Genomic DNA, 27,190 nt, shown 5'->3' with positions numbered 1-27,190 from the left:
TTTTAGCGAACTGGTGAAACTGATATCAAAGTTTTGTTTTTAGCTTCTAAAGTTTTATATTTCGCGGCTTTCAAATTAGATTGCAATTGAACTGATCAGATAATTATTTCGAGTAGAAAGAGCCATTTAATACCATTTTCGGGTCCTAAAATTTAAATTCGAACGGTTTGGTACTTTTTTTGGCGTTCGGAAACTCCCCTACATTCCTTCTCGGGTGTCCCAAGTACCTCCCTGATAAAATGTGGTCGAGATCCAACGTAAACTGTGGATTTGTATAGGGGAACATACATACATATCACACATACATATATTCTTCCCTTTATTTATATAGACTGTTAGGATTATTATTTTCCTTTCGTAGTACTTGAAGTTGGTTTTATTTTCTTTGATTCTGCCAGATCGACTGCGAAGAAATTGATAACTTGTCTTTATTACTTTTCGTTTTATTATATTTCAGGATATTTTTCATTTTATGTATTTTGCCTCAATTATAAACAATAGTGCCAATGGTATAAATTTTACAGACGTACCGAGGGGAAAAAATCGGACAACCCATTATTTACCATCTTAAGTCAGTTTTCCTTTCCCTTCCTTGTTATGGTCCATCAGTTTTATGTGTTTACCATTCTGATGTTTGAAATGTTTTCTGTGAAGCATAAAGAGCAATTTAAGAAACACTTTTTTTTTTTTTTTTTTTTGTGCTTTTTGCGTCTACTTTTGAAAATTTATGATATACCGAGCCGTAGCCAGGATCTCATTTTAGACGGGGTCCAAGATAGAGAGAGAGAGAGAGAGAGAGAGAGAGCAAGCGTTAAAAAGTTAGAAGAAATTAAAGTAAAACCCATTCCGATATCAGATGTTCTCAAAACTGATTTTGCTTAAAAACTAGTAGCTCTGGATTTTAAAAAGTTTTACCCCAACCCTCCTTTAACAAAAATAAATAAATAAATAAATAAATAAATAAATAATAAATAAAAGACTCAAAACAGGCTTCGACTTTGCTTCTTCCCATCAAGAAAAGTGATTTTCTTATTTCTTCTTTTTCCGCAACATTACTTATTTTTTATGTGTGTGAAGTAATAATAGAATCAGGATTTTAATGAAATAAAGGGGAAAATGCGTTTTCAAAAGAATGTTTTCTTTATATTATACAAGGAGTAGGAAATATATACATATATAATTGTATACACTCAAATTAAAGTTTTCTTATGCATAATATAACGCGAAAGAAGAACTATGGGAAAGAAAATATACATGTGTATTCATTTTTTGAATTTTCTCACTTATTTCGGGAGGTTCCAGACTCCACGGACTTTCTCCATGGCTACGCCACTGAAAGTATAAACAGGTGAATCTGGAAAAAGTCCAAAGAAAAATGGCAACCTGCGTCGCATATCTTGCACCGAAGAAATTTCACTCTCTTTGGAAAACTTTCCGAGTGTAAATATTGTGCATGCAAAATACTTACCAAATTTAAAACTTTTGCCTCATAATTTCACTATTTGCTGAAGTAAGAAGTAAAATCGCAGTAAAACCATGCTAAACGAAACTTATTTTGGCAACAAGGGTGTAATTGTAGACCCTCCTCGCCAAAAAGTGAACAAATGAATAATAAACGGAGATGAATGTCACGGAAAGATTATCTTATTCCAATTGCATCAATCACTTCAAACGCTCCATGTTTAGCTTTATGGGACAATGCTTTTGAAGCTCTGAGTGTGTTTTCAAACTCGAGAGAAGTTTTTGAAAAAAAAATTACATTTTTCAGGTGTTAGAAAACATTTTGAAATCTAGATTACTTTTGTACGGCGACTTTACGGCTATTAGGATGTATTTTCAAATAAAGTGTTATGTTTTTGAAAACAATATTGAAGATATTTACAGGATTTTAAGGTCGGATTTCAAAAATGTTTTGTAAATATGCACTTTTCTTTTTCTCTCCTATGATGCATTGGATACGTTCTCTTTGCTCTCCCTAACCCGCTGGACAACTTTGACACAAAAAAAAAAAAAAAAAAAAAAAAAAAACGGAACTGTTGGAATCTTTAAATAAATAGTATTGTATTTTCTCTGAAAATAAAGAAATCAAAATGAAGTAAAAAAGAGTCATATCACACCTCACGAAATAAAAAATTTCCTCTTATGCAGTTACCAATACCAATTAAACTTTAACATCTTTCTATTTCTTCGGAACAGCCTTAAGTTTGTTCAATCTGTAACTCAACTACTCCAAATTAATGAAAGCATGAAAACATTTTATTTACAATTTTATTGATTTATGAGTATTAATCTTTCTTTCAATAGAAATTGTCCGTGAAAAGAAACATTTTATTGCAAATTTACATTTAAAGTGCAGTGATGCCTTTACTGCGGCAGTCTAACACTCATCAAACAGGCAACACTGCTTTCTCTTAATGATCAGAATATCGTTTAAAAATTGTTTGGTGACCCACATGGAAACTAACATCTCCCTATATTTACATGTCTATCTGTTTTTCTTCTACTTCAATTGTCAGTATTTAGTAAATTAATTAATTTTCAACTTCTGATTGCTTTTTGGAGTCATTTCCAAGGCGTTATTTTATACTTTTATTTCTTAGTTTATTATTTAATTCGTTTAACTTGACTTTTACGGTTAAAGTAAGAAAAAAATAGAAGAATATGAGATAAATAATTATTAACACATAAATTTAATTTCCATGAAATTTTTATTTTAAATAAATGACTACTTCGCTTCGACTGAAATTCGCAAGTTTTCATGCAAAATATTTCCATATAAAATTCCGTGTACATCAAATCGGGGAAATTTCGTCACCAGAGAAAAAGACTTAACGAGGATCAACTGGATGTAATAAAATTTCAAGAAAAAAAAGAACGAAGTTAAATGAAGACTTTATGTTGCACTTTAACAGTTAGTTTCGTTTAAAAAAAGAAAAGAGACATACCTTTTTTCACCTTTTTTTGGCCTCGAGAATATACAAAGTTCTCTCAATTTTTAAAGTGCTTATTCGGATATTTGTATTTAAGCAAACTAAATCTTTTTCAACAAAAATGTGATATTGCTCAAAGATTTTAAAAATGATGCTTTATCTCATAAAATGCACATTAAAATATTATTTTTCTATTACGAGACTCAACCGAAAGGTGTATCACATAAAATGAGAGATAAGAAAAGTATCAGAAAGGAATATGATACTATTATGTTAGAGCGCTGACTTAAAGGAGCCATTTGCGGTAAAGGCTTCATAAATCAGTCTCCCCTAAGATGTGCAATTGAATCAGCGATAAATATGCCATTAAACGTCGCCGGAATTTCTTGATTTATCTACGTCGTTGTCAAAATGGATTGTAAAATAGCAAGAGAGAAAAATAATTCACTTTATGTTTGATAAGTGCTTGTTTTTCAGCTTAGAGTTCTTTTGAGGGAGATGCTGCCATTGCTCGCTTTTTGTTTGTCGTCTCATGGGTGTTAATCTACCATATACCGATCGAATTTGTGATACAAATTTAGAAAATTCTAGAAGTTTAAGCGTCCGAAGTGGAAATTTTTACATTTCTGTTTCATTACCTTTTCATTTATTCATTCTTTTATTTGCTCAAAAATGATTTTAATGATCAAATAGAAAATATTTCATTAGAAAAATATTTTATCTTGTGCTTTACTGCATAGAAAACAAAGTGAAACAATTGCACCTTTTTTTTGGAAGTACAAATTTACTGCCAAAAAAAAAAAAAATCAACGCAAGTTTTTAGTAAAATAACTGTTATGTACTGTAATTTTCAGAATAAATTTCCTAGTTGTTCATTTTGAAAAAAGTAAGTTATCTTCACTTTTTTACTTTGCCCTACATTCCTCTACTAGTGATTTTTAAGTTTAGTATCGCATTTTTACGCATTTCTCGGTGCTGATTTGGATTTTACGATTACTATAATGTCCGTATATCTTGGAGACTATTTTTTGGATTTTTATTTTGCGTCGCAAACTGCTTAAATTTTCCTGCTTAACAGCTTTTTACACGATTTAATGTTTTGCTGCAACATTATGTTAGTAATAAAGTTACATATGAAATAATTTTTGGTTAATAATGAACTAGTAGTACTTTAATCGCAGCATGAAACAGGGCAACACATCCACAGCATTCACAGAAACCGTGTGATCACTCGTATGTTTACCACTTGCGAATTCACGCCTTCTACATCCTCAACATCATCCTACTCTATCATCAAACATCCCATATACTTCCAAAGCTTCCTCATCCGTAAAGGATAGCGAAGACCACCCCAATAATACGATAGAAAAAGAGGGAGAAAAAAGGAGATAACTCTCGGGTTCCGGGAAAGGGAGGGGGATTCGCGAACTACCACTCTGTTTTCAATATTCGAGAAAGAGTAGGGCAGTAAGTTTTGTTTCGCTCTGGTCATCGGTTCGTAAAAATCTGTAATGATGGGCAAATAATAGTCATTTGCTGTAAATCTCAGCTTCATTCAGTGTTTACGACCAAAGCTTGTATTTGAGTGAGCTTTGATTTTTTTTATTGCATACGGGTCTTTTTTTTTTCTCTTTCCTCTCTGTCTCTCTCCTTTTTCTTTTCAGTTGCTAATTCAATCAAGGACAGTGCTGAGCTCATAGTAAATCTAGAGTGTTTCTTTCCCTCACATGTTTTCTATCGAAAATGGCAGACCTTTTCACTATCAAACACCATATATATATATATATATATATATATATGTATGTATGTATGTATGTATGTATATATACGCATACATTCGCAGGAAAGTAAAGGGTAGCATATGCTTTTTTTTTGAGAAATTTTGTCATCTATTGTATTTTAAAATTTTAAAAATACTGTACAATCTTGCTTATTTGGTTTACCCTGAAAATAAAGCTCAAAAAAAAAAAAAAAAAAAAAAAAAAACGGTCAAATAATAACATTTTTCTATTGTTGGTATGGAATCCAAAGTGCATTTTTTCAAACATCTTAAAAACTCATTTCTGAAGACATTGCACTTTACCTTCCCATGGCAGCATACAAACATATATATCGGGGGTGATTTGCTGCCGGAACACACCGAAACGCCTTTCAATGATGGAAATTGCGCCATTGACATTTTAGGGGGCCTTTTTTTTTCTTCGCTTTGGGGCAAACTCTCCTTCGGGGGAGGGATGCTGTGGTGTTTGAGGGAAGCGCGCCATCTCTAAATGACTAATTATTTTACCCTCCTTTAAAACTCACTTTTTATACCAAAACAAACTCACTCACATATCTAGTGCGGTTTTATTGAAGTAAAGTAAAATAAATCATAACGTGACTCATACAAAACTAGAATCATAAAATTTGCTTTAAAAATATGAAAAGTAACGTACAAATGAAAAAGGTGAGATTAATAAAATAAAAAGCATATTTTCCTCCGGTTTAGTCTTTTATTGCAAGGTAGAATAGCATTTTCTTTTTATGACGCTAGAAAAATGACATTTTTCTCATTAATATAATTTTACTTTTCAGATTGAAGCCATTTAGTATATAGTTAATATTTTCCCTGTTTTAATAAAATACAGCGAAAGGTAAATCTAACATGACACATACAAAAAGAGGAGTCATAAACTTTGTTTTACAGTACTAACACAGGAAATAAAAAACAGCATAACATATCCACTGCACCCCATAACTATAAAGAGAACCGTTAAATGTCATGTTGCCATCCCGTGTCTCGAAATTATAATCTTTAACAGCGAAAGGAACTCACTGGAGTAAATATCCATGGAGGACGTTTAAATGCGACAAAAGCGGCAATATTAAGAGAATTAATTGCCTGACTTAAAGCGACGGTCATCTAGTTCAACGATGTTCTGACATTTTAACTATTCTCCAGTCAAGCCAGTTGCGACGGAAAAGTTTTCATTAAAATTCCGCGACGGTTTAAGCAGTTGTTGACACGTGTTGGAAGGAAAACATGCAAGGAATATGAGGCTCGCCCAGACTTAGCTCTAGGTCACAGTTACAGTTTTGAAAGGAAGAGGAGGAGGATTTCCTTCGAAGTGAGAAAAGCCAGAATTAGAATTCTTGTGAATACTTATAAGGAGATGCTTCAAGGGCAGTTCTAGTGCATAATTTATTTATTTATTTATTTCATTTATTTGTTTATTTACAAATTTTGTTTATTAAAGCTACTTTATTCAATTTAACAAATAATTTATTTATTAATAATATTTAACAAATAATTTCACCTGCTTTTTAGTTTTCATTCAGAATAAAACTCCACATTTAGAAACAGTTATCTCTCTAATGTTATGTTATAACTTTCAGTTTCTTTTTTTTAACATATTTTAAAACTAATTTAAAATTTTAACATGATGTTTCCTACTTCGTGAAGTCGGGAAAAATTTCTTTTATTCCCCTCAGTTCTGCTACCCTTATAATTAAGCAAAACATTTCTAATATTTCAAGACACATTGTTTGATATTTTTGAGATCATTAGCTAAAAATATTCTTAGGAAATGAATTAAACAAGATTTTGTGGAAACATTACATCATAACAACCAGGTAGGGTAACATAAAATTCAAATTTTTTTCAAAGAGCTTCGAAATATCTCTGTTGGATTACTTAAAATGAAAGACGGGGATAAATCTATCAATTGGTTCTCAGGTCAGGACGAGGGAATGTTGGTGACTAGAAAAATTTAAAGAATAAAATGAAATTCTTACCGGGAGCGTTTGTTCAAAAAGGGTGCCATGTGTCCTTCTCCGTTCACGCCTATGAAGAGGAAAATCATTCCAAATGGTGCACAAATGTAAATTCCTTAAAGAAAACGCAATAAAGTGATTAAATTGCGTTAATCTATACCTTTATTCAAAAATATTTCAACGTGCGTCTATAGCATGTTAACGTCACCGCTCAAGTTGTTGATGAACTAAAAACGTTGACTGAGCTGAAATTGGATTTAATGTGTGAAATTATTTTACAAAAAGCATGAAAAAATTGAAAATAATTAGAAAAAAAAAAGAAAATTTGAATTTTTTGTATCTTGAGTTCAAATTATGTTTTTTTGCAATCACGAGCATGTGTATGTTTGTGTAGGTCTCTGTGTGTGTGTGCCTGTGCACGTGTGTATGTATGTATGCTCTCCTGTGTGTGTATGTATGAATGCGCGCATGTGTGTGTATGTAGTGTGCATGCGTGCGTGCGTGTAGGCGTTCATGTGTGCAGGCGTGTGTGTGTTTGTACGCGTGAGTGTAGGAAACGACGTGACGCAACCTGGAGACGGTGCTTTGTTGGAGGAGCAGCTTCGGGAGGGCCGGTCGGCGGTGGTGCTGCAGAGGAAGGCGGGGGGGGGGGGAGATAAAATCAAAGGACATTAAAACAGTCAAATGAGAACAATAAGCAATGTGATTGCTCAATAATAATTTTGAATAACAAATTCCACCCAAAATTGTTTGTACCAGGGGAGGATCCGGAACTTTTTGTAAGGGGGGGGGGTCAAGTTTCAGTGGCCAGTTAAGTGGAAGAAAAACAAAGTATAACTAGAACTTTTTTCAAAATAATATGCAAAACCTATACATGTATTCTAATAAAAATTGTTATCGTAAAAAATAATTCTAAAATTGTTCGAATAAATGAAAATAACACATTTTTTTATATTGAATAAGTCGAGAAAATTTTCGTTTCAAGGAAAACAAGAAAGCCACAACATTGTTGCATTAAACTTTTATGCAACAAAGTTAAAAGAAGTACAGCATTGCAGACATACGTTTCAAAATGTGTATTGTAAACGTGGCCTGATTAACGCATGGGCCTACTGGGCCTAGACTCAATCCCCGAGGTTTAGGACCCCTTTCTTTTTCAAAGTTACATTACATGTAGTGCTTCTAGAAACGGCTTCTACGCCCCCCCCCCAAATCAGCCCCTATTAATGGGCGGTTACGTGTGTATAGTGGTGTGTATAGGTGCGAGTGCGTGCATGTGTGTGTGTGTGTAGACCTGTGTGTATGCACGCAGGCGTGTGTGAGTTTGTATGTGCGTGAGTGTGCATGTGTGTGAGCGTGCGCGTGTGAAGGACATGGATACCATTTGGTGCGTGTGGGATGACGTGGAATTTGCATTTATTAGACTTCAAAAGACAAGTCTAACAAGGTTAAGTTAAATTGGGTTAACATTGCTTGCCTATTATAAATTTTCCAAGACTAAAAATTGACGTTCAACAATAATAATAATAAGTAAAGGAAAAATAAAATAACGATCATAAAGAAAATCTTTCTCATCACAGGGGGGTCAACTTACCCTTTGACCCTCCCCTGAATCCGCGCTTGGTTTGTACATGGGAAGCAGCAAAAATCTCTAGAAATTTTTAAAGCGCTGCCGTTAGTTTTCCGAAAGCTGTTTTTCTCCAGCAGTTCACTTTCCCTTGGAAAAATAAAAACGGATTTGAGATTTCTTGAACGTTTAGGCTCAGTAAATGTGGTCGTTATTCTACTTTACTTCAACAAAAGAAACTGCTTTCACTGCTGTTTTTCTTTTTGCTCTGTTATTGCTTCATCGTTTATTTTAAATTAATACAAGCCCTTTTTTTTCTTTTTTTTTTTTCATCCTTTCTAAACATTAGATCAGTGTTTCTAAATCTTTTTAATCTAGAGACTTTTTAATAAATGAAAAAAAAAAAAAAACAATAAATAAATAAAAGAGGAAGGCATTCTTATTTATTTATTCCTTTTCTTTTTTTGGACGAGAAAGTAATGACTATCCTTTCACCGGCATGTCTCCAACTGTATTGTTTGGACGTAGCAAACTGATTTGAAAACATTTCCACCGTGTAAATAAATGTAGACCGTTTTTGAATACACACACTTTAAACTAAAATAGTTGTGGGAGTCATCTTTTAGCTTTTAAATAATATTTATAATACAATAGAAAATTCCATTTCATTTACACAACTTGTGAGAAACGTCAAAAACCACTCCACGCATAAATCATCATGTTTTGGGGGGAAGGGGGGGAGTCATCGGCAGCAGTGGAATTCTTAACACGATCTCTCAGAAAGTGCATGAGAGGATAGGGAGTGGGGTGTGAAACAAAGCTCCCCAGAACCGTTGATTTTAACGCATGTTTCCAATCTTAATATGTTACTGTGTACACAGGATTGTTATGACCCCACCCAAAAAAAAAAAAAAAAAGTAAATTCTGGCTACGTTTTTTTTTTTTTATATTTATTTATTTATTTATTTGCTTTTTAATGTGAAGTGAAGTGCACATCCGACAGCAAAACATCCCTCCTCCAAACGTTAAAGATTTCTGAATAAAAAAAAATTATCTTTTTTTTTTCTGTATTCTTTCTTTTCTTTCTTATTTTATTCCTTTATTTTCTCTTTAGTGTCTTTTTTCATTCCCCCCCCCCCTTTTTTTTTGACATTCAATTATTCTATAGCAAATGAAAATTTACTTCAAAGTAGCATTTTACCAGAATGCTAATAATTTGTTTTAGAGAAACACAAAGTTATTTTTTTAAATTTACACTGTTTTACTTTTTATTTATTTATTTATTTGTTTGGTGAGGTATGCACTTTTTAAATAATTCTCAACCTTTTAAGACATATTTAAAAATTTATTCTTTAACCAAGGATTCATTATCTCGTTTTAAGATTATGGGTATATTCTTAGATGGTTTTTCAATAAAATTTCTCTTTTTATCATTGTGTGTGAACCAATAAAAATTTTAAGCACTAATTAACAAAAATCAAGAAAGTAGCAATCATAATTAAGTGAGTTTAGCTCCAAAATCTTTAACTATTATTTTTGTAAGAAAAAGTATCAAAATTATATTAATTACCGTTACTATCTTATTATATTCATCATCTCAGAATCAATGCAGATCAGAACAGAATTATAATTGAATGCTGCGCTTTTCAGAATTACGAAAATTGACTTTTTCTGTTCCATTCATAAATTTATTTGTGTGATACATTCATGAACTATCTGTAATTCTTAATTGTTTCTTTGGCGTACGTTCTCCTTTATTTTCATTAACCTGCAGCATATACCCCTCTCTTTGTAGATATTTCTATGTTTCTGATTGACTGCGTAAGCTTTCGCGGTAGGTTGTTTTTATAAATTTTACTTTCTTTAAAATTTGTTATTTCATTTAATATTTTTATTCTGTTTAATAAGTCTTAGGCTTTTATGTTTCAAAAGTAAAGTGGACCATTATCAGGGGCAGATACAGACTATTGTTTTCTTTTTTTTTGGGGGGGGGGAGGGGTATGCTGAGGAACATTAAATAGGGTTTTAAATGCAAAAAATTTCTGAAACTGCTTCGGCGTCAATAAAAAGCACCAAATCGGTCAGAAAAAAGGTATCCTGTATAGGAATAAACGTAACTTATTAATGTCTACGCAATGAAAGGAAGTAGCATTTTAAAACTCTACTCTAAAAAATAACTAATTCATTGAGAAGACAACAGCAATTGTTTACATTTTTACATTTTTTCATAACATAATGTAGATGAATAATATTGCCGACGGTAGGGGGGGTATTAGGAGTCCCGATGACCCTCCCCATGTATTCGCTCCTATCCATTATTATATTTCCATATGATAAAAGTCAGAGAGGCAATATTCCATGTATTTTTCCTTTTATAAAAGTTGAGAAAACAAAAAACTCACCAGCAAAAATAAAAAATGAAAAAAATGTTCGTGTCTGGTTAATTATTAAAATACTGCCTTTCCGACCAAAGAATATCTAATGAACTTGTACCGCCATTTTGAATCAAGTAGAAAAAGAATGTTCCAGTCATTTAATGAAGATTAAAAACCGAATCACGCCTTGTCATTCCGCGGAACTATATTAACCCAATTCGGATTTCATTTGTCCACCTATTCAATTAAACTACGACTCGGGAATTCCAAATCACTGGCATTAAATGGATGCTTCAAATGCAATTCTAAATAGAAAAGAAACAGCAAATCAAGAAATTGGCTTACACATTGCGATGTACCCAGTCTGTCCACTGACTCGTGAAAATAGCGATAAATTAGTTCTTCACAGTCACTGATCTGATTTGGAAGGTTTATTAATTTCCTATGACTGGTTTTTTTGGTACTACACGTGACCTTTGAGTCAGCTAATGGTCGCAGCTAAAAGAATTTTCCATCATTTACTCGATTTGTGATATGGAACGCTCTACGCTGAGAATTCAGACGAAGCTTTAACTAATTCGGTTTTGAGCTAATTTAGACAATGATTTATTCGTTTAATAATATAAGTAAGATACATTACTTTTCGAAAATGGCCCAACTTCCATCAAAAAAAAAAAAAAAAAAAAAGTTTGGAATATAAGCGTGTGCAATTATATTCCATTCAGTTTTCATTTGTTTATTTTGGGTTTCTCAGAAACTTTTCCTTTATGCAGTAACTCAATGGTTGTGTTCGATGAGCGATTGGTAGCTAACCGGTTAAAATAATGCTTACGTTCGACGAGCTAAACCGGTAGCGACCGGTCGATTGAGCACGAGACAGCTAGTAAACTCAGCTAATGCTAAAGCATTGACGTCATTATTTTAACCGGTGAGCTACCGGTCGCTCATCGAACACAACCAAAGAGTACAAAAGATGACAGAGTTTATGAAATTTCGACATTTCGAGCTTCACTTTTCTTTATTGTGAGTTTCGGCTTTTCTGAAAAGGTTTTCTTTCTGAGCAATCACGATTGCTTATTGATCTCACTTGACAATTTTGAATTCCTATGATTTTATTTCCCCCCCCCCCTCCCCGCCTTCCTCTGAAGCGCCACCGTCGGCCGGCAGCCTCACGATGCTGCTCCTCCAGCGAAAACCGTCTCCAGGTTGCGTCACTTACTTGCCTACACTTACACAAACACCTACACACACATACTCCTACGCACACAAACACATACACACACGCATACATACAGACACCTACACATACACACACGCATACATACAGACACCTACACACACACACACACGCATACATACAGACACCTACACATACACACACGCATACATACAGACACCTACACATACACACACGCATACATACATACACCTACACATACACACACGCATACATACAGACACCTACACATACACACACGCATACATACAGACACCTACACATACACACACCTACACATACACACACACCTACACATACACACAACTACCCACACACACATACCCTTCAAACACACAAACAAACATACCCCCCCCCCCACACAAACAAGCATACCCACCCCCCACACACAAACACACACGCTTACATACACATACACACACCCGGGATTGCGAAAAACATAATTTGAATTCAAGATGTCAAAGTTCAAATTAATTTTTTTTTTTTTTTTGAACAGATTAACAGTCGAAATTCAGGCTGATTTCCCATGCAGGGGAGGTCAGATTCTTAGACATCAAGAGCAACTTCATACGTTAATAATTATGTTGTGATTTTTGATTTGCATGCAAAATTCACCCTCAAAGAAAATTCCCTCGAAGAACCGTACTGTAAAAAAATGTGCAACCTTACTCCATAAAAGCGGTGTCAGCTTAGCTGCCTCCATGCAATACTCCACGCTCATAACGTTGCACCAGTTTTATTAAGTTGCTCCACTGCTATGGAAGAAGCTAACCGCCGGAATAAGGTTACACTGAGCAGAATGCTGCCACCGTATTTATGGAGTAAGGTTACACATTTTTTTTTTTTACAGTGCGTGTTTTGTGTTTTAGAGTTGATTTCAACTGTTAAGTCTTTCGGATAGGACGATTTGTAATTCATTCAAACAGCGTTTCAATGAATACGGAGGTGTATGGTTTTTGATCGTTTCAAGAAGAAATCAAGAAAATTATGCTTTTAAAACTAAGAATGAAGTAAACGATTATGTCTCAGAATTCCCATTTGTGTCAAAAACAAACTAGTTTGTGGGTCTTTTTTCTGTTCTACATACGCACAAATTTCGAACAACCAAAATTCTTAACTGGATTTGATCACTCGTTTTCACAACATCATTTTCACAATTCAGTGCTCATTCTTTTCACTTTCAACGACAGGATTCCAGGGTGCAGGTTTCAAGGGATAAAATGCTCCTCCTGTTTTGATACGTCCCGGCCAACATATTCTTATTTTTTATAATTACTGTATTATTACCACTTCATCTTTGCAGCTAAATGAAGTCTATCATGTAATGTTAATGAAGAAAGATCGCAAAAATATCTTGGTATTGCAAACATTGAAAAATTTTCCGAGTGAGAAAACCCGAAAAATCCTCCCCTTAACATCATCGAAAGTAAGCTAAAATTTGTAGTAGATCGAAGTAGTAAGAAAAGTGTAACATTTTTACTACTTCGATCAGTGCTCCTAAATTCAATTTTGTGACAGAGGGAAAGCTCGATGGATCCAAATCCGCGTTCGATCAGTGGTCCTAAATTCAATTTTGTATTTTTGTTTTTTTGGAGGCAGAGGAAAAGCTCGATGTATTGAAATCCGCGTTATAACTAGACGCGTAACAACGAGGTGTTACTCCAACAATCTACTCAAAAAATGAAGTAAGTACCTTCAGGGGGAAAAAACACATCACCGTCCAATTTGCTCATTAATTGCCAATTAAATATCAATTTTCGTCCTTTCCTTGTAATTAGCGGCGATTTGATGAGTGAGGCTTCAAATTCCTATAACGAATTCCTCCCCCCTCCATCTGATTGAAAGTTGGGCGGGGCTTTTATATCCACACCCATTCGACTCGATTGGTCAACAGAAAAAGCCTTGAACTCCGCCTCCATCGTTTCCGCTTCACTACTCACGGATGGACAGTATGTGTGGTCGCGACCACTGTTTCCGAAGGTGTGGTCGGGATGGAGGGTTTCAGGCTTGGATGGTTGCTATAACAACGAGCTGAACGGAAGAGGATGTAAACAATAATTACGTCTTTTTCTCCAGATTTCGGAGTCGTCGCAGTGGTGGAATGTTTTGAATGAAATAACGCAATATTGCATTTTATTTTATGTGGCATATTGTCTGATATGCTCCGGCAGATTTAAATTGAGGGAAAAAATTAATGTCTTTTCCATTTGTACCAATAAATAAATACGGAATCCACCGTACTTGTTATTGAAAAGACGCACAATACTTTACTTTTGATGTTTCGCAAATTTCTTTTAGGACATGGTTGAAAACACTATTACTGCAATATACGCGTGAAGAAAAAAAATTCCATGCTATTCAATATCGGAGTTCACGTTATTTAGCATTTCGCACACACTTTTTTAAACAAAAGGAAATTTGTTTTCTGAATTCTAATTAGAAGTGGACTCACAAATTCTTGGAAAAATCATATTTTTTTTTCTAACCTCGTGCGTTATAGAGAAAAAACAATTCTCCAACGTTTCACCTTCATACAAAAGTCAGTGTTCTGAAATACATGGGCGTTTCGCTGTTGTAAGTATGGGCAATTATAGGAGTTTTAATCTAGAAGGTGGCAAGCAGGACTGCCATTTCAAGTTCTTTCGGAGCCGGGGGGGGGGGGCAAATGTTTTATATACTGAATGCATTTTATAGGTGAAAAAACATAAAACAATGTGCAAAATGCATATTTTCAATGTTTTTAAAATCCAGGGGGGGGGAGAGGGGGATTTCCCCAGTGGACGTCCAACTGATGGGCCTGATGGCAAGGATTTAAATAAATAGGAATGGGGTTGTTTCCATCAGCCAAAAGTACTACTTTTAGTCACTGAAGTTGATAGAGTAAACAAAAAAAAAAAAAAAAAAAAAAAAAAATTGGAGCGAAGAAAATCTTTTATCTCCAAAACGTTTAATTTTTAAGTAATTTTTTTAAATGTCCAATTTTTCAAACAAAGCCTGGGTTTTATGACGTGACAAATGATGAACTTTGGCGCGTGCTCTACTGGCGCGCTGGATCTTATGCTTGCTCTCTATCGCGGTTCCAGCTTATGATAATTCAGAAGCGAATTAAATATTGCGCTTTACGCTTACTATCAAATACATCGTTGCCAGTGCATGTGAGTAAAGCGGATTAAATATTGCTGATTAAATATTGCGCTTGCGCTAATGGCATTTCATCACTTGTGATGTCATGTGCAAAAGCATAAAAAATGAAATTGATTTTGCGCAACGAGTAAAATAATTTAAAAAAAACATTGTCGAATTATTTTTAAAAAAATGGTCAAATCCTATATTTTTAAGCATGCTCTTTCAGAAAAACAGCGAACTTCAAGGGACCGCAAATTTTGTTCGTTATGATGGGAAGTTCGTTGAAATGGAATTCAAAAAATGTAATAGAAATTAAGTCAGGGCTAAAAATGCATTACGTTGAAACGGATACTTTGTAGTATGTATTGGTATTCGTTGTAAAGGGATTTCATTATTCAGATGTTCTTACTCCTCCACCTCTTTATTTTTTTGCCTCTTTAGCACTGTTCCAAATCACAATTGTATCATATTTTGGAAAACAGTTTTCTTCGCCATGATTTCATTTTAATTTTGTTAACAAGACAAGGTTTCACAGCTTAAAAAATGGCTAAGAAAACAACATCTATTTCTGATTGATTTTTTAAACGCTGATTTCAGGAAAAAATATTTAAAAATTCACATCGCTTACTTTTTTTTTTTTTTTGAAAATTTGGATTTTCGTAGCCATCAATCGTGCTTATAACTAAGGAATGGAATGAGCATAAAATGTTTTAAGTGGTCAAAGCTGAAAAAACCTGATGATGTTTCTAATGTCTGGTGCGGAGGGAAAAAAATGCAATATTCAAGTCAAATAGTATGCCCGGAAAAAAAAATATCATTGTAGCAGCGCGTACCGACTTTTAAATCTGTCGTAGTAATTTTTTTAAAGAAAAATCAAATACTTGGGTTTTTTAATGAGCGCATTTTGCAATTCTGCATTTGGACTACTTTCCCCGAATCGAAGTCAGTTAGTGAAAAACAGAGAAAAATATTTTATTCAGATATCAAAGATTTATTATCATGGAGAACCCTTGCGTACTTTAAGATGAATTCAACAATAGTAACTGTTCTAATCAACATAACTTTTAATTAATTTAAATTAATGTAGGGGAGGGTGGCCAAAGCGGGTAGGTTAACGAAGAGCGATCGAAAAGGATAGTTTTTCACTTTCTACCCTAACGATTTTGGTTTTATTTCCTAGAGGGGATCGTAAACTTTAAAATAAAAAGTAATTCTCGCATTTTTTAAAGCCCAATATTTATTTGTTATCAAATATTACAAACACTTGAAAAACCCGCTTTGCCCTACCAGTAGATCTAAAGCGGGGAAGCCATCCGGGTAAAGTGGGTAAGCTTAACTAACTGCGATTTGGTACATTTGTGATTTAAATATGAAGTAATAAATGATTGAATTAACTGACGAGCTCACTGCTATTTATACAAAACAATAATAATAAATTAGATTTTCAATTTAAATTTGATAAGTATAAGTCAGCACATTTGTTTATAAAACGTAAAGAAATAGTTGATTAAATCAATAGACCAGCTAATTGTCACCATAAAAATACCTTTTTTAAGTTATATTTATCATCTCATTTTGAAAGAAAATCAAAATCAGTATATTTGCCAAAAAAATATAAAGAAAGCAGGTTACACGCTTTGCCCTACCCACTTTGCCTAAAAGCACATTTTTTATTTCAGTAATTATAACCTTAAATTAAAAAAAAAAATAGCAGAATGACCATCGTAGTTTATAGGTGGATGGTGTAAGAATAACGTAATGTTATTGACAATCAAAAAATTGATTGGTCTTTGAGTAATCACGTTTTTTTTAGAAATGTACATATATATATCTATTTTTTTTATTTGAAAGTGGGCTACGCCATGCCGCATTACCGCTGCTTCGCTGGGACTGATTAAAACTGGGGGGTGTTCGGGTAAACACGACGTACCTATTCATCACCGTTTGCACACCATGCTGATGAGCGGGTAGGCATACGAATGCCTACCCGCTTTGGGCCACCCTCCCTATGTTCAGCAAATCATTTCCAATTGTTTGATACGTTAAATAGTATGAAATAAAATGCAAATATTTTGAAAAGGCATTATTTTCCCCAGAATGCGTAAAAAATACATTCTTGTTCAAATATTCAAACCCATTTTGTGAAAAACCTTATGTGATTGAGTTGAAATAAGCGTACCAAAAAATATACGGATTAGTCATTACAGTACAAACACTTTTTCATCAACTTTGCAGGCTTCTGTAATAACTTGAACACGAATCTTTTAGAGAAACACATTCTACTAACTTTCATCATTAAAAAAAAAAAAAAGAAAGAAAGAAAAGACCGTTGGTGAAATGCAGAATAATTCTCGAGATAAATTGATTCAACTCATTCCCCAAAATAAGAGAAACTGATTCAACGCCTTTCCTAAAATGAAAGAAACTAATTTAACGCAATTCCTAAAATTAAAGAAACTGATACAACGCTTTCCCTACAATGAAAGAAACTGATTCAAACTCATCTCATTCCCCAAAATTTTACTCAATTATTATCACCACTCTAAGAATAATAAGAAGAGATTCTAAAGCCTCTGCATGGATAACTCTTTATTTTCTGAACTTTTCATTCCATTTTCGATTTTCAGTAGAAATATTTGAAATTAATTTTAATCTACAAATCATCTTCTAAAGCAAAATCTTTGCTGAAATGCAGTTTGTTTCACTGACATTAAATTTTGAATTCCTCTTTTGTTTAGAAATAATCTTAATACTTTTGGTGAACAAACTCATTCAGAGTCCAAATGATATTAGGAGAGTAATTCCAATGTTCAAATTGATTAAATGCAAGGGTTTGCACGATGCTTCGTGAAGATAGCAAGGATTTTGGAAATTTGAGATAAAGATTGAAATTTCGAGGAAATATATTCTATATCATGGAAACTGATTTAATTAATACTTTTTAAAAAGTGTAATAATGACGAATTCAGTGTGTAACTTTGTCTTTTCTTACTTTGGTATGATCATCTCAAACGTTTTCGGAAAAAAAAGCTTTCTAATCTTTTCCCATAAATGATGAAGGAAAAAAAAGAAAATAATTATGATATTCTAACAATAATACGATACCCATAAGGTAGACCAAATTTAAGAAACTCATGTAGTTTAAAAATGAATAAATATGTAAGAGTTATGAAAAATGTATTATTATTGTTATTCATTTATTTACTTTTATTGTATAAACTTGAAGAAACTAAGTTTTATACTTCACTTAATGGAACTCTTTAGTTACATAAAAAATATTAATTTCAAACAATGTTAGGTGCTTAAAATGTATAAAATGGGAAAACTATGTGATCGCTTACATTTTGTAGGAAAAATATTTTTTTAGCAATAAATAAAGTGTTGGTTTCCAGAATAAAACTCATTTCAACACCATAATACGCGAACGCTGACAAAGTGCCAGATCAATTTTTTGCTATATTTTTACCATTTAAAGTAAATTGAATTTCCTTCGGGCTTTTTAAATATGAATACTAAAATGCACTTTTCATCGCTTGTTTGAAATACAAATGAAATGAAAGCTGATATCCAACACAACTAAACAAAAGGAAACCTGTTCAATTGTCCGTTAGCAGCCATTCTCTGTTTGAGTGACAGCTGGAGTATAGCTGAATTTCGCGTATTTTCTATACTATTTTGCAGGACTTGTGAAGAGGTATTTAATTCATAGTTTTGTGACAATAACAAAGAAATCTATCTTGCGTGGCGTTTTCCAATGGCGCCCGTCATTAGTGGAATTAGATTGATACGGTTTCGTGAACTATTCTTTAGAAAATAGAACATTTTTGTATTCAGAGAACTTATTTTTATTAAGTAGCGGCAATTCCATTTTGACAGACGTACCAACTGTTGCACACAAAAGACTTGTTATATTCTTGTTTCATTGCATTGACTTTATAAGGAACGTGGATTCTACTTCTATATAATTAATACATTGTAATTACACTTGGAAGATTTCCAGAAATAATATTAATTTTTGTTTTAGCTCATTGACGGACATATCTCATGAAATACGTTATCCGTGAAAACAATTTCTCTCGGATTGCATGTTCTTCGGAAAGGTGCACCGAATTTAAATTTTTGGAAGGGTGGAAATTCTCAATTTACCGAATGATCCAAATTGTGCCGAATGATGATAATTTTTTTCGAATAGAACTCCAAATTATGCCTAATGGAACTTCAGATTTCGCCGAATGATGATCATTTCGCAGAATCGAACTCGAAATTTTGTCGCATGATGATCATTTTTACGAATCAAACTCGAAATTTTGCCGAATGATGATCATTTTGACGAATTTAACTTCAAATTTTGGCCGAATGATGATAATTTTGCAGAATCGTAAGACAAAACTTTGCCGAATAAGCAATTGCCTGTTTGATGATATTTTGATATTTGAAATTTTCACCCTAAATCTGGTGGATTAACCTAAACTCCAGTGGATAGCGTTAATTTTCAACCACTTATTTGATTCTTCACTCCCCCCAAATTGACTGTCTTACCAGTAAAACAGTTAAGTTACCGGATTGATCACTATCAGCCTTGTCACAATAAAGCCTTTCCCTGCATGTTAAACATTACCAAAACATATTATGAAGTTATAATGCCGTGGCGCGAGTTTAATTGTTGAAACTCACGAGTTACTCGATCATTGACTATTATTTATATGAGGATAAGATTCTTATTCGCACGTATATTTTGCTACATGAATAATTTATTTTTGATGAGCACTCCGTGTTTTATGTTCTACTTTTTGAAATATCATTCGTGATCTTTTTTTATGATATTTAGCATAAATAAACAATATATAAAGACTGCAAGAGAGATAAATTTGTGCAAAATTACGACTTTTAAAACACGGAATAATTCTTAGCTGCAATACTTGATTGCGTTCATTTATCAGAGGCAAGTTTAATTTGTCCTCCCCCCCACCTCCCCTTCCCCATCTCCTTTTTTTTTTTTGTTCCGAAGAGAGTTTATATTTATTGCACTGTCATTCATTTCAAATATATATATATATATATATATATATATATATATATATATATATATATATATATATATATATATATATATATATATATATATATATATATATATATATATATATATATATATATATATATATATATATATATATATATATTCAATATTTGCATTTTTGCCCTCTGCCGAAGCTTTTCATCAAATTTTGACAGCTTTGTTTTCATTCTGTAAATGATACATCCTAAATGTGAGCGATTGTCTTAATTCTTATGGATGAAAAATCTTTTCCTTCCTGGAAAACTTCTGGTAAGATGATTGATGGTACCAAACTTCATATTTGCTGCAGCACTGGCACAATTCTTATTACACTGCTATAGATTTGAACTGAATTGTGCGTAGCGTTCCATGTTTACTGAGAAATTCAGTAATTTGTTTGAACAAACCAATTATTCTTGATGCTTCAAAACTACTTTTTTATTATAAGCAAGGTGCATTAGCAATTCGTGATCTAGATTACGGATACAACTTCATTACAAATGTTAATTCTGAGATAGGAATGTTTATGTACGAAATAAACGTGAAAGGTTTATTTTCTCAAAATGAATGTGTGACTATTAACCTAAAATCATAAATATGCGATTCTTCATCGCGTTCCCTTTGTTTCTTTTAAGTATAATTTCACAGTCGCTTTTGTTCGTGACAAATAGATTTGTAATATTTATTTATTTATTTATTCGTTCTTTTTCAGTGTGTGTGTGTGTGTGGGGGGGGGGTAGATAGATGATTTAAAAATATTGCAAATAAACAGGTTTAGAGAGCCTCAGGTGCCAAGCAAATTTGTATCCAGAATTGTGCTAAGGGAGATAATTTTCTGCAAAACACATTGTGCATCAACACGAGAGAGGGTTATAAGTTCGATACAAAGTTCCAGCTTATTGAAACTCTTAATAGAAATTACGTTCAATAAATTGCCTTTAAGATAATTAAAAATATTAAAAATGCTGCATTTCTGAATATTGTACATTAGTATATATTGTATATTAGTTTCAGTATATAGTTGTATTCAGTGGAACTTTGTATCCAGAATTATCCTAAGGGAGATAAAATTCTCTGCGAGACACATTGAGCATCAACACATGAGAGAGAGAGAGAGAGAGTTAGATATAGAGCCGGATTATTGCAACTCTTAATAGGAAGTACGTCCAATAAATTGCCTTAAAGATTAAAAATTTAAAAAATGCTGTGTTTCAGTCCAGGGTAACTCTGTGAGTGTGTGAGTCCCTTAGTAGTAAGGGCCACTACACTTCACTAAGATGGAACAGGCCCTGTCCCCCAGTTTTTTATGACAATTCGTGTTGAAAGTTGGGGGCAGGGTTCAACAAAACCCAGGTGCCAGGTTCACCAAGGCCACTAAAAACACCTTGGCGACAAGATTTTTTAAACAAGGATATTTCAGAAGCCATGTTACATTGAATTTGCCCATAAATTCCAAGAAATTGTTTGCATGGTGCCTAGATTTTCTCCTGGCTCCTGAGAATTTATTTTTTGTCGGTCTCTGGGTAAGGAGGTGGTGATGATAGAAGTAGTTCTGTTGACAGAGTATCAGAATGGTAATCAAGGGAGGATGTAGAAATTTTTCATAAGCGGGGCTTTTGATTTTTATTATACTTACCCTTTACTACAGATTTTGGTTTACACATGATTACAATTGGTTCGCTGTTCAATTCCGACACGTTTCCAGGGTAGGGCTCGAAACCCTTCCCCTTCCCTAACATCATCGAAGTTCATTTAAAATTGCGTTTTTAAACCTCGATATTGAAAAACTAACTGAGGTTGGGGAGCGTCGAACTCTTATGGAATTTCTATCATCAAAGATAGACTGCAATTGTGTTTTTTGGACTTCAAATCCCCTCTCCTCCCTAACATCCTCGAAGATCGTCTAGACTTACATATTTTGAACATTAATATCACGCATTGTCGGTGCAGAATCCCCCAAGTATCGGATGAAAGCATATTTTTCTGTCTGTTCTTACGTAAAAATTAATAGTAATAATAATAATATAAATTTCAAAACAAGAATGCATTGTGTTCTTCCAACATTTAGCGACGGCACTTGTAGCGTGTACAGCACTGTAAATAGCATTACAAATCAATTACAACCGTGTTGAATGATAACTATTTTAAAATTGCTATCTAAAGAAATTTTCCGTAAAGAAGATGCTTTTGTTGAGCGGAGTATTTATTAAGCAATCTAAAAAGAAAATCAAACTAACGATTAAAATATACAAAAGCATGAAATAAAATTAAAAACAGAAGGATAGAGTTCCTAAAAAGTCTAAGTAGTGGTTGATTCAGAGCAAATACTACACAGAGCAATTTCAAAAATAGTACCAAAAATTGAATAAACTGATGGTTTAAATACTAAATTAAAAATAAAAAAAAAAAACAAAGAAAGAGATCGAGCTCTTAAACCTGTCAAGGTAGTATACGATTCAAATTAAAGGCAGAAGAAAGCAATTTAAAAAATAATTCAAAACTTTCGTTTTTCCTTAGTAGTCAACATTGAAATAACGAAAATTACATTAATCAGTAATTTAAATAAATAAGTGACTGAAATAAATTTTAATATAACACGATGAGAGAGTTCCCAAAATATCTAGATAAATGACGTTTCCAATAATATAAAGATAACACAGAGCAATTTTAAAGCTAATTTAAAACCTTCGCCTCCGCAATTCCGATGGCGGCTTCAGAATAAAGGAAACCAGCCAGGTGGCATCATCTGGGATATTTTTTCTTCATGATCAGTGACACCTCCTAACCAATTTCCGCACCAAATGAGCATAATGTTTTACGATACCGCCAGCAGTATAAACCAACTTGGGGGGCAGGGGGGGGGGCAAAGCTCGCCTAACAACCGTCTTCTTGGAAAGTCGTCATAATAGTTGCACGAGACAATAGCAGCACAATGCTTTATAAGAGCACAAAAAGGCTAAGAAAAAAAAAAGAGAAGATGATTCCAAATGAATAAACAGCATTAAAAAAGTGGTCCTCCATCGTTTTCTTTCCATCAGGAGGCCCGCCTGATTACAAGCCAGGTAAAGTGATGGGGCTGCTACGCCAGCTATCATTTTGACACGTCAGAATGCTCCAAGGGACTTCTTATGCCATTAACTTTTGAGGCATAAGGACTTACACCTCTAATTACGGAATGAGCTGCTGCATAAGGAAGGTTTTCATGTCTCCCTCGGCTTGTGGCGAATCTGCTAAATAAGGATTGAAGACGAGGTCTTTCGCCCAACCCCAGCCATTACTATTTGCACCTGGCAAATTGTATCCGACGTGATTTCATAAACGATCAGCCGGGGTGACAAGCAATCAAATGCATCGTTCATCTGAACTGATGGTGATTTAGGAGAACGGGGCATTTATCACAACAGTTATCTGAGTAATCATTGCTATCACAGGTCTATAAATTCGATCGTGAAAGAGGCTTTTTGTAGATGTAAACTCAACATTGTTGTTACAACTTCTTTTAAACTACTGCAGTAACCGGAAATGAAAGATTACGAGTAAATGTGAATCCCATCTGGTCTGCAGGCAAAAAGGATATTTCTGCCCTGACTGAAATAATAGCTCTATTGTCACTAAAATAAAGGTTCATTTAAATCAAAAAAGAAAATAGAGGGTCTACTATTAAGCATTCTTGACAACTCGTTGTCGAGAATCCTAAACATTGTCAACAAAATTTGAATATCTTTGCCTCAGAGTAACAGTAAGACATCTAATCCAACTGTTATTCTGAAGTGACGATATATATATATATATATATATATATATATATATATATATATATATATATATATATATATATATATATATATATATATATATATATAATTATAAATGAAGATATATTGTGACTAAAATAAGAATATTATTGAAATTAAAATAACTTGTTTGTTGACGCTAAAATATGAGTTCTGTCCAGAAATGAGTTTTGCCGAGGCCTAAAATGGCAGTTCTATTGCGCACCAAATTATTTTCCAAAATAACGGAAAAGAGAATACATCTGCAATCAAAATAATAGTTTGTATTCGACTAAAACCAGCGATCTGTTACGCATCAAATGACGGATTTAATGCGACGAAAATTACGTGTATTGTTTCAGACAGAAATCGAATTTGCATTCGAACGAAAGTAACAATTCTACTGAAGATAATATACTTCTGTTGCAAGTGGAATGTTCTTCCCTGAATAAAAAAAAATTTAATTTTCGAAAAAAAAAAAAAAATGCGAATAATAAAATCCTTGATCTTAGTTATTAAAATAAAAGATGGATGTGAAGGAAGCATATTTTAACTTGAGGATGAAACCATAATTTCATTGCGGCTAGATTGAGAATTCTGCTATAACCGAAAAAAAAGTAATGTGCTTACAACCAGTGGCGTGCACCGGGGGGGGGGGCACTCCTGCTGGCGCGAGCCCGAGCCTGAAGGGAGGCCGAGATTTTTTAAATTAGGGTGAAATATATGTAAGGATGTAATGTTACCAATATGGAGGGGACCCGTAAAAGTAATTTGTAACAGGCCGCAAAATTTCTGTGCACGCCCCTGCCTACGACTTTGAATTTGTCAGTTTGTCTGTGAAAAAAACTATCTTTTTTCTCAGAGAAGTTCAAAAAATCGTTATTTTCAAAAACTATAATTCGTAAACATTTTGAGGTTTGAGGTACTCATATTTCGATGACATTCACTCACTTATTTCTCAGTAATGAAGATATTTTCCTCAAGGGGACATCGTCCACAAACTGCAAATTTCTGTGAATTCTTCGAAAATTCCATTTTTTATTTTTTATTTTTTGCATTATTATCCGTTTTAGAATGAATATTGCACTAAATTATAGCTTTAAAAATAGTTTAGAGAGTTAAGAAATTCCAACATATATATCGCATGAGCAAATCGTTAGGTATCACTCTGAATGATTCATTTGTATTACGTAACATAAAAACCAGACATTTTATGCTGTTAAGTTCGACGGTTTTTACGAAATGTTTAAAACGAAAATATATATAAATTGTAATGTTCCATAATCTATTGCAAAGTTACGAGGTAGTTCAGTTATTCGCTGTAGCAATTGGAAGAAGAAAGGAAAAACAAACTTGTTGTTTGTACAGTTGTCTTTATTCAGCCTGCTTAAAAATGTGTATAGTCAAAAGGATGTTTGTGAACAGTTTATTGATTTTCGCCCCGTAGTCTAAAAAACTACTGACATAATAACACAAAACAGTGCAACAGTAGTATGGTGGCTTGTTTTACATTATTTTCAATATAAAACTTATACTCGAATCAAATTCTCATCTTAAAACCATTTTAGTTTATCAAATGTAGAAACAGAAAAAGCAAACAAACAAACTAAAATTGAATTTCTTGGAGCGATTTCTATGTAAATGAAAGATTTTATTGTTCACGTCCAAGTCAAGTCAATTGACCTGTACTTCGTTAAAAGTATTTATCTCAGATTTGGTATGTCAAATATGGGAGGAGGGGGTGACATGTTTCGTTTGCAAAAGCACTAGTGAAAAAAATTCACGAACTTAATTGAATTCATGATGCTGCAGCAAAGGCAATCAGGATGTCAGACGACTACAGAATAATTTTTACTTAAATGCCTGCAGTTATATCTAAGCATATTTGAAATATAATTACCTCAATAAATGGAGATTATGCTAGTTATAATAAGTATTTAAGGTATACAATAATGGTATGATTTATTTCCCGTAAAGATTTTACTTTAAAATTCAATTTGATGTCTTTAATATAAAACTATTAAAGATTAATTTATATTAATAACATAAGAATTTTTATTCGACCCTCACAGCTGTCGTATTTGCATAAATTTGCATTAGTAAAGTTGAATTAGTCAAAATGAAAATGATTTTGGTTTTGCCAGTTGCATTTCTCTTTGTTATTTTAGTATTTGTCAGTGTTTGGATTACACGTCGTTTCACACCTGTCCGTTGAAAAACGTATCAATACGATGTTTTTCTGTATTATCTTCAAAAAAAAGTATCAGCATGTGAATTCATTTTGAAAAAATTCTTATTTGTTCTGAAACTACAGCTCGATTTTAATATTTTGTAATTTTCTTCCAGATTCGTCCCGTGATCACCTGAGTATGTTCAACAACCGCCAACAACCAAAGAAGAAGCGGAAATCCCGAACCGCTTTCACCAACCATCAAATTTTCGAGCTGGAGAAAAGGTTCCTGTATCAAAAATACCTCTCCCCGGCGGACCGGGACGAGATTGCGCAATCCCTGGGCCTCACGAACGCCCAGGTCATCACGTGGTTCCAGAACAGGAGGGCGAAGCTCAAGCGCGACATGGAAGAGTTGAAAAAGGACGTTGAGCATGCCAAAGCGACCAACACGTCCAAGCACATCATCGAGAATATCCACGATCTCAGACTCTTGAAGAAGTCCAAGGAAGGAAAGATACTGTGTACCATGATACCCTGACTTCGTCTTGAACTTGAAAATTGAGGGATAGGCAATGAGAGGGTTTCCAGACACCGGTCAATGTTCGACTACGAAGATCCGCATTTGATTTCACTTGATTTTTGAGAGAGAAGTTCGATATGATTTTCAATCTAAAAACGTCGCGTTCAGGCAAAAGTCACTAAGTGAAAAATATCAGTTTTGAGATATTGGTTCATTTAAACTTTCAAATTGTTACTAAAAAGAGTAAAAATCGTTTTACAGACCCTTAGCTCTAGCATTAACATTATTGATATTACTTTTAAACTGTTGAGTTACATCATGAAATAACTAACTGTAAAGTCAAATTCATTGCAGTGATTCCTCATTTTTTTTTTTTTTTTTTTTTTGACATAATGACTTCTGCCAGAACGCAATGATACATTCATTGCAATTCCAGACATGCCAGACTACCGCTTTTAGTCAAGAATCTTGGCTTTTTAATCGATTCATTTTAATACCCCTCCTTATTTTTTCAGCAGTTACACCAACTTAAATTTCTCTAACATTGTCTCTTGAGAGAGATTACTTGTTGTTCTATGACGAATAAAATTTTACGACTTCAACGGAAAGTTGTTCCTACAATCTTTATTATTTTGAGGTATTTGGCTCTAAATTTGTTTGTTTTCTAGTTGAAGCTC

General features: G+C 33.5%; 1 protein-coding gene across 1 annotated transcript in view; it reads left to right on the top strand.

Moving 5' to 3' along the window:
* LOC129216168 (transcription factor LBX2-like) overlaps positions 1-26,531 on the top strand; it is a 131,564-nt gene extending 105,033 nt beyond the window's left edge. The window contains exon 2 of the mRNA XM_054850343.1: positions 26,167-26,531. Within this exon, the coding sequence (XP_054706318.1) occupies positions 26,167-26,531 (365 nt within the window). The remainder of the gene's footprint in view (positions 1-26,166) is intronic.
* The last annotated feature ends 659 nt before the right edge of the window (positions 26,532-27,190 follow it).

This window comes from Uloborus diversus, chromosome 1 (genome assembly GCF_026930045.1).
Source record: "Uloborus diversus isolate 005 chromosome 1, Udiv.v.3.1, whole genome shotgun sequence".
NCBI lineage: Eukaryota > Metazoa > Arthropoda > Arachnida > Araneae > Uloboridae > Uloborus > Uloborus diversus.
This window is presented reverse-complemented; position numbering and strand designations above follow the sequence as displayed.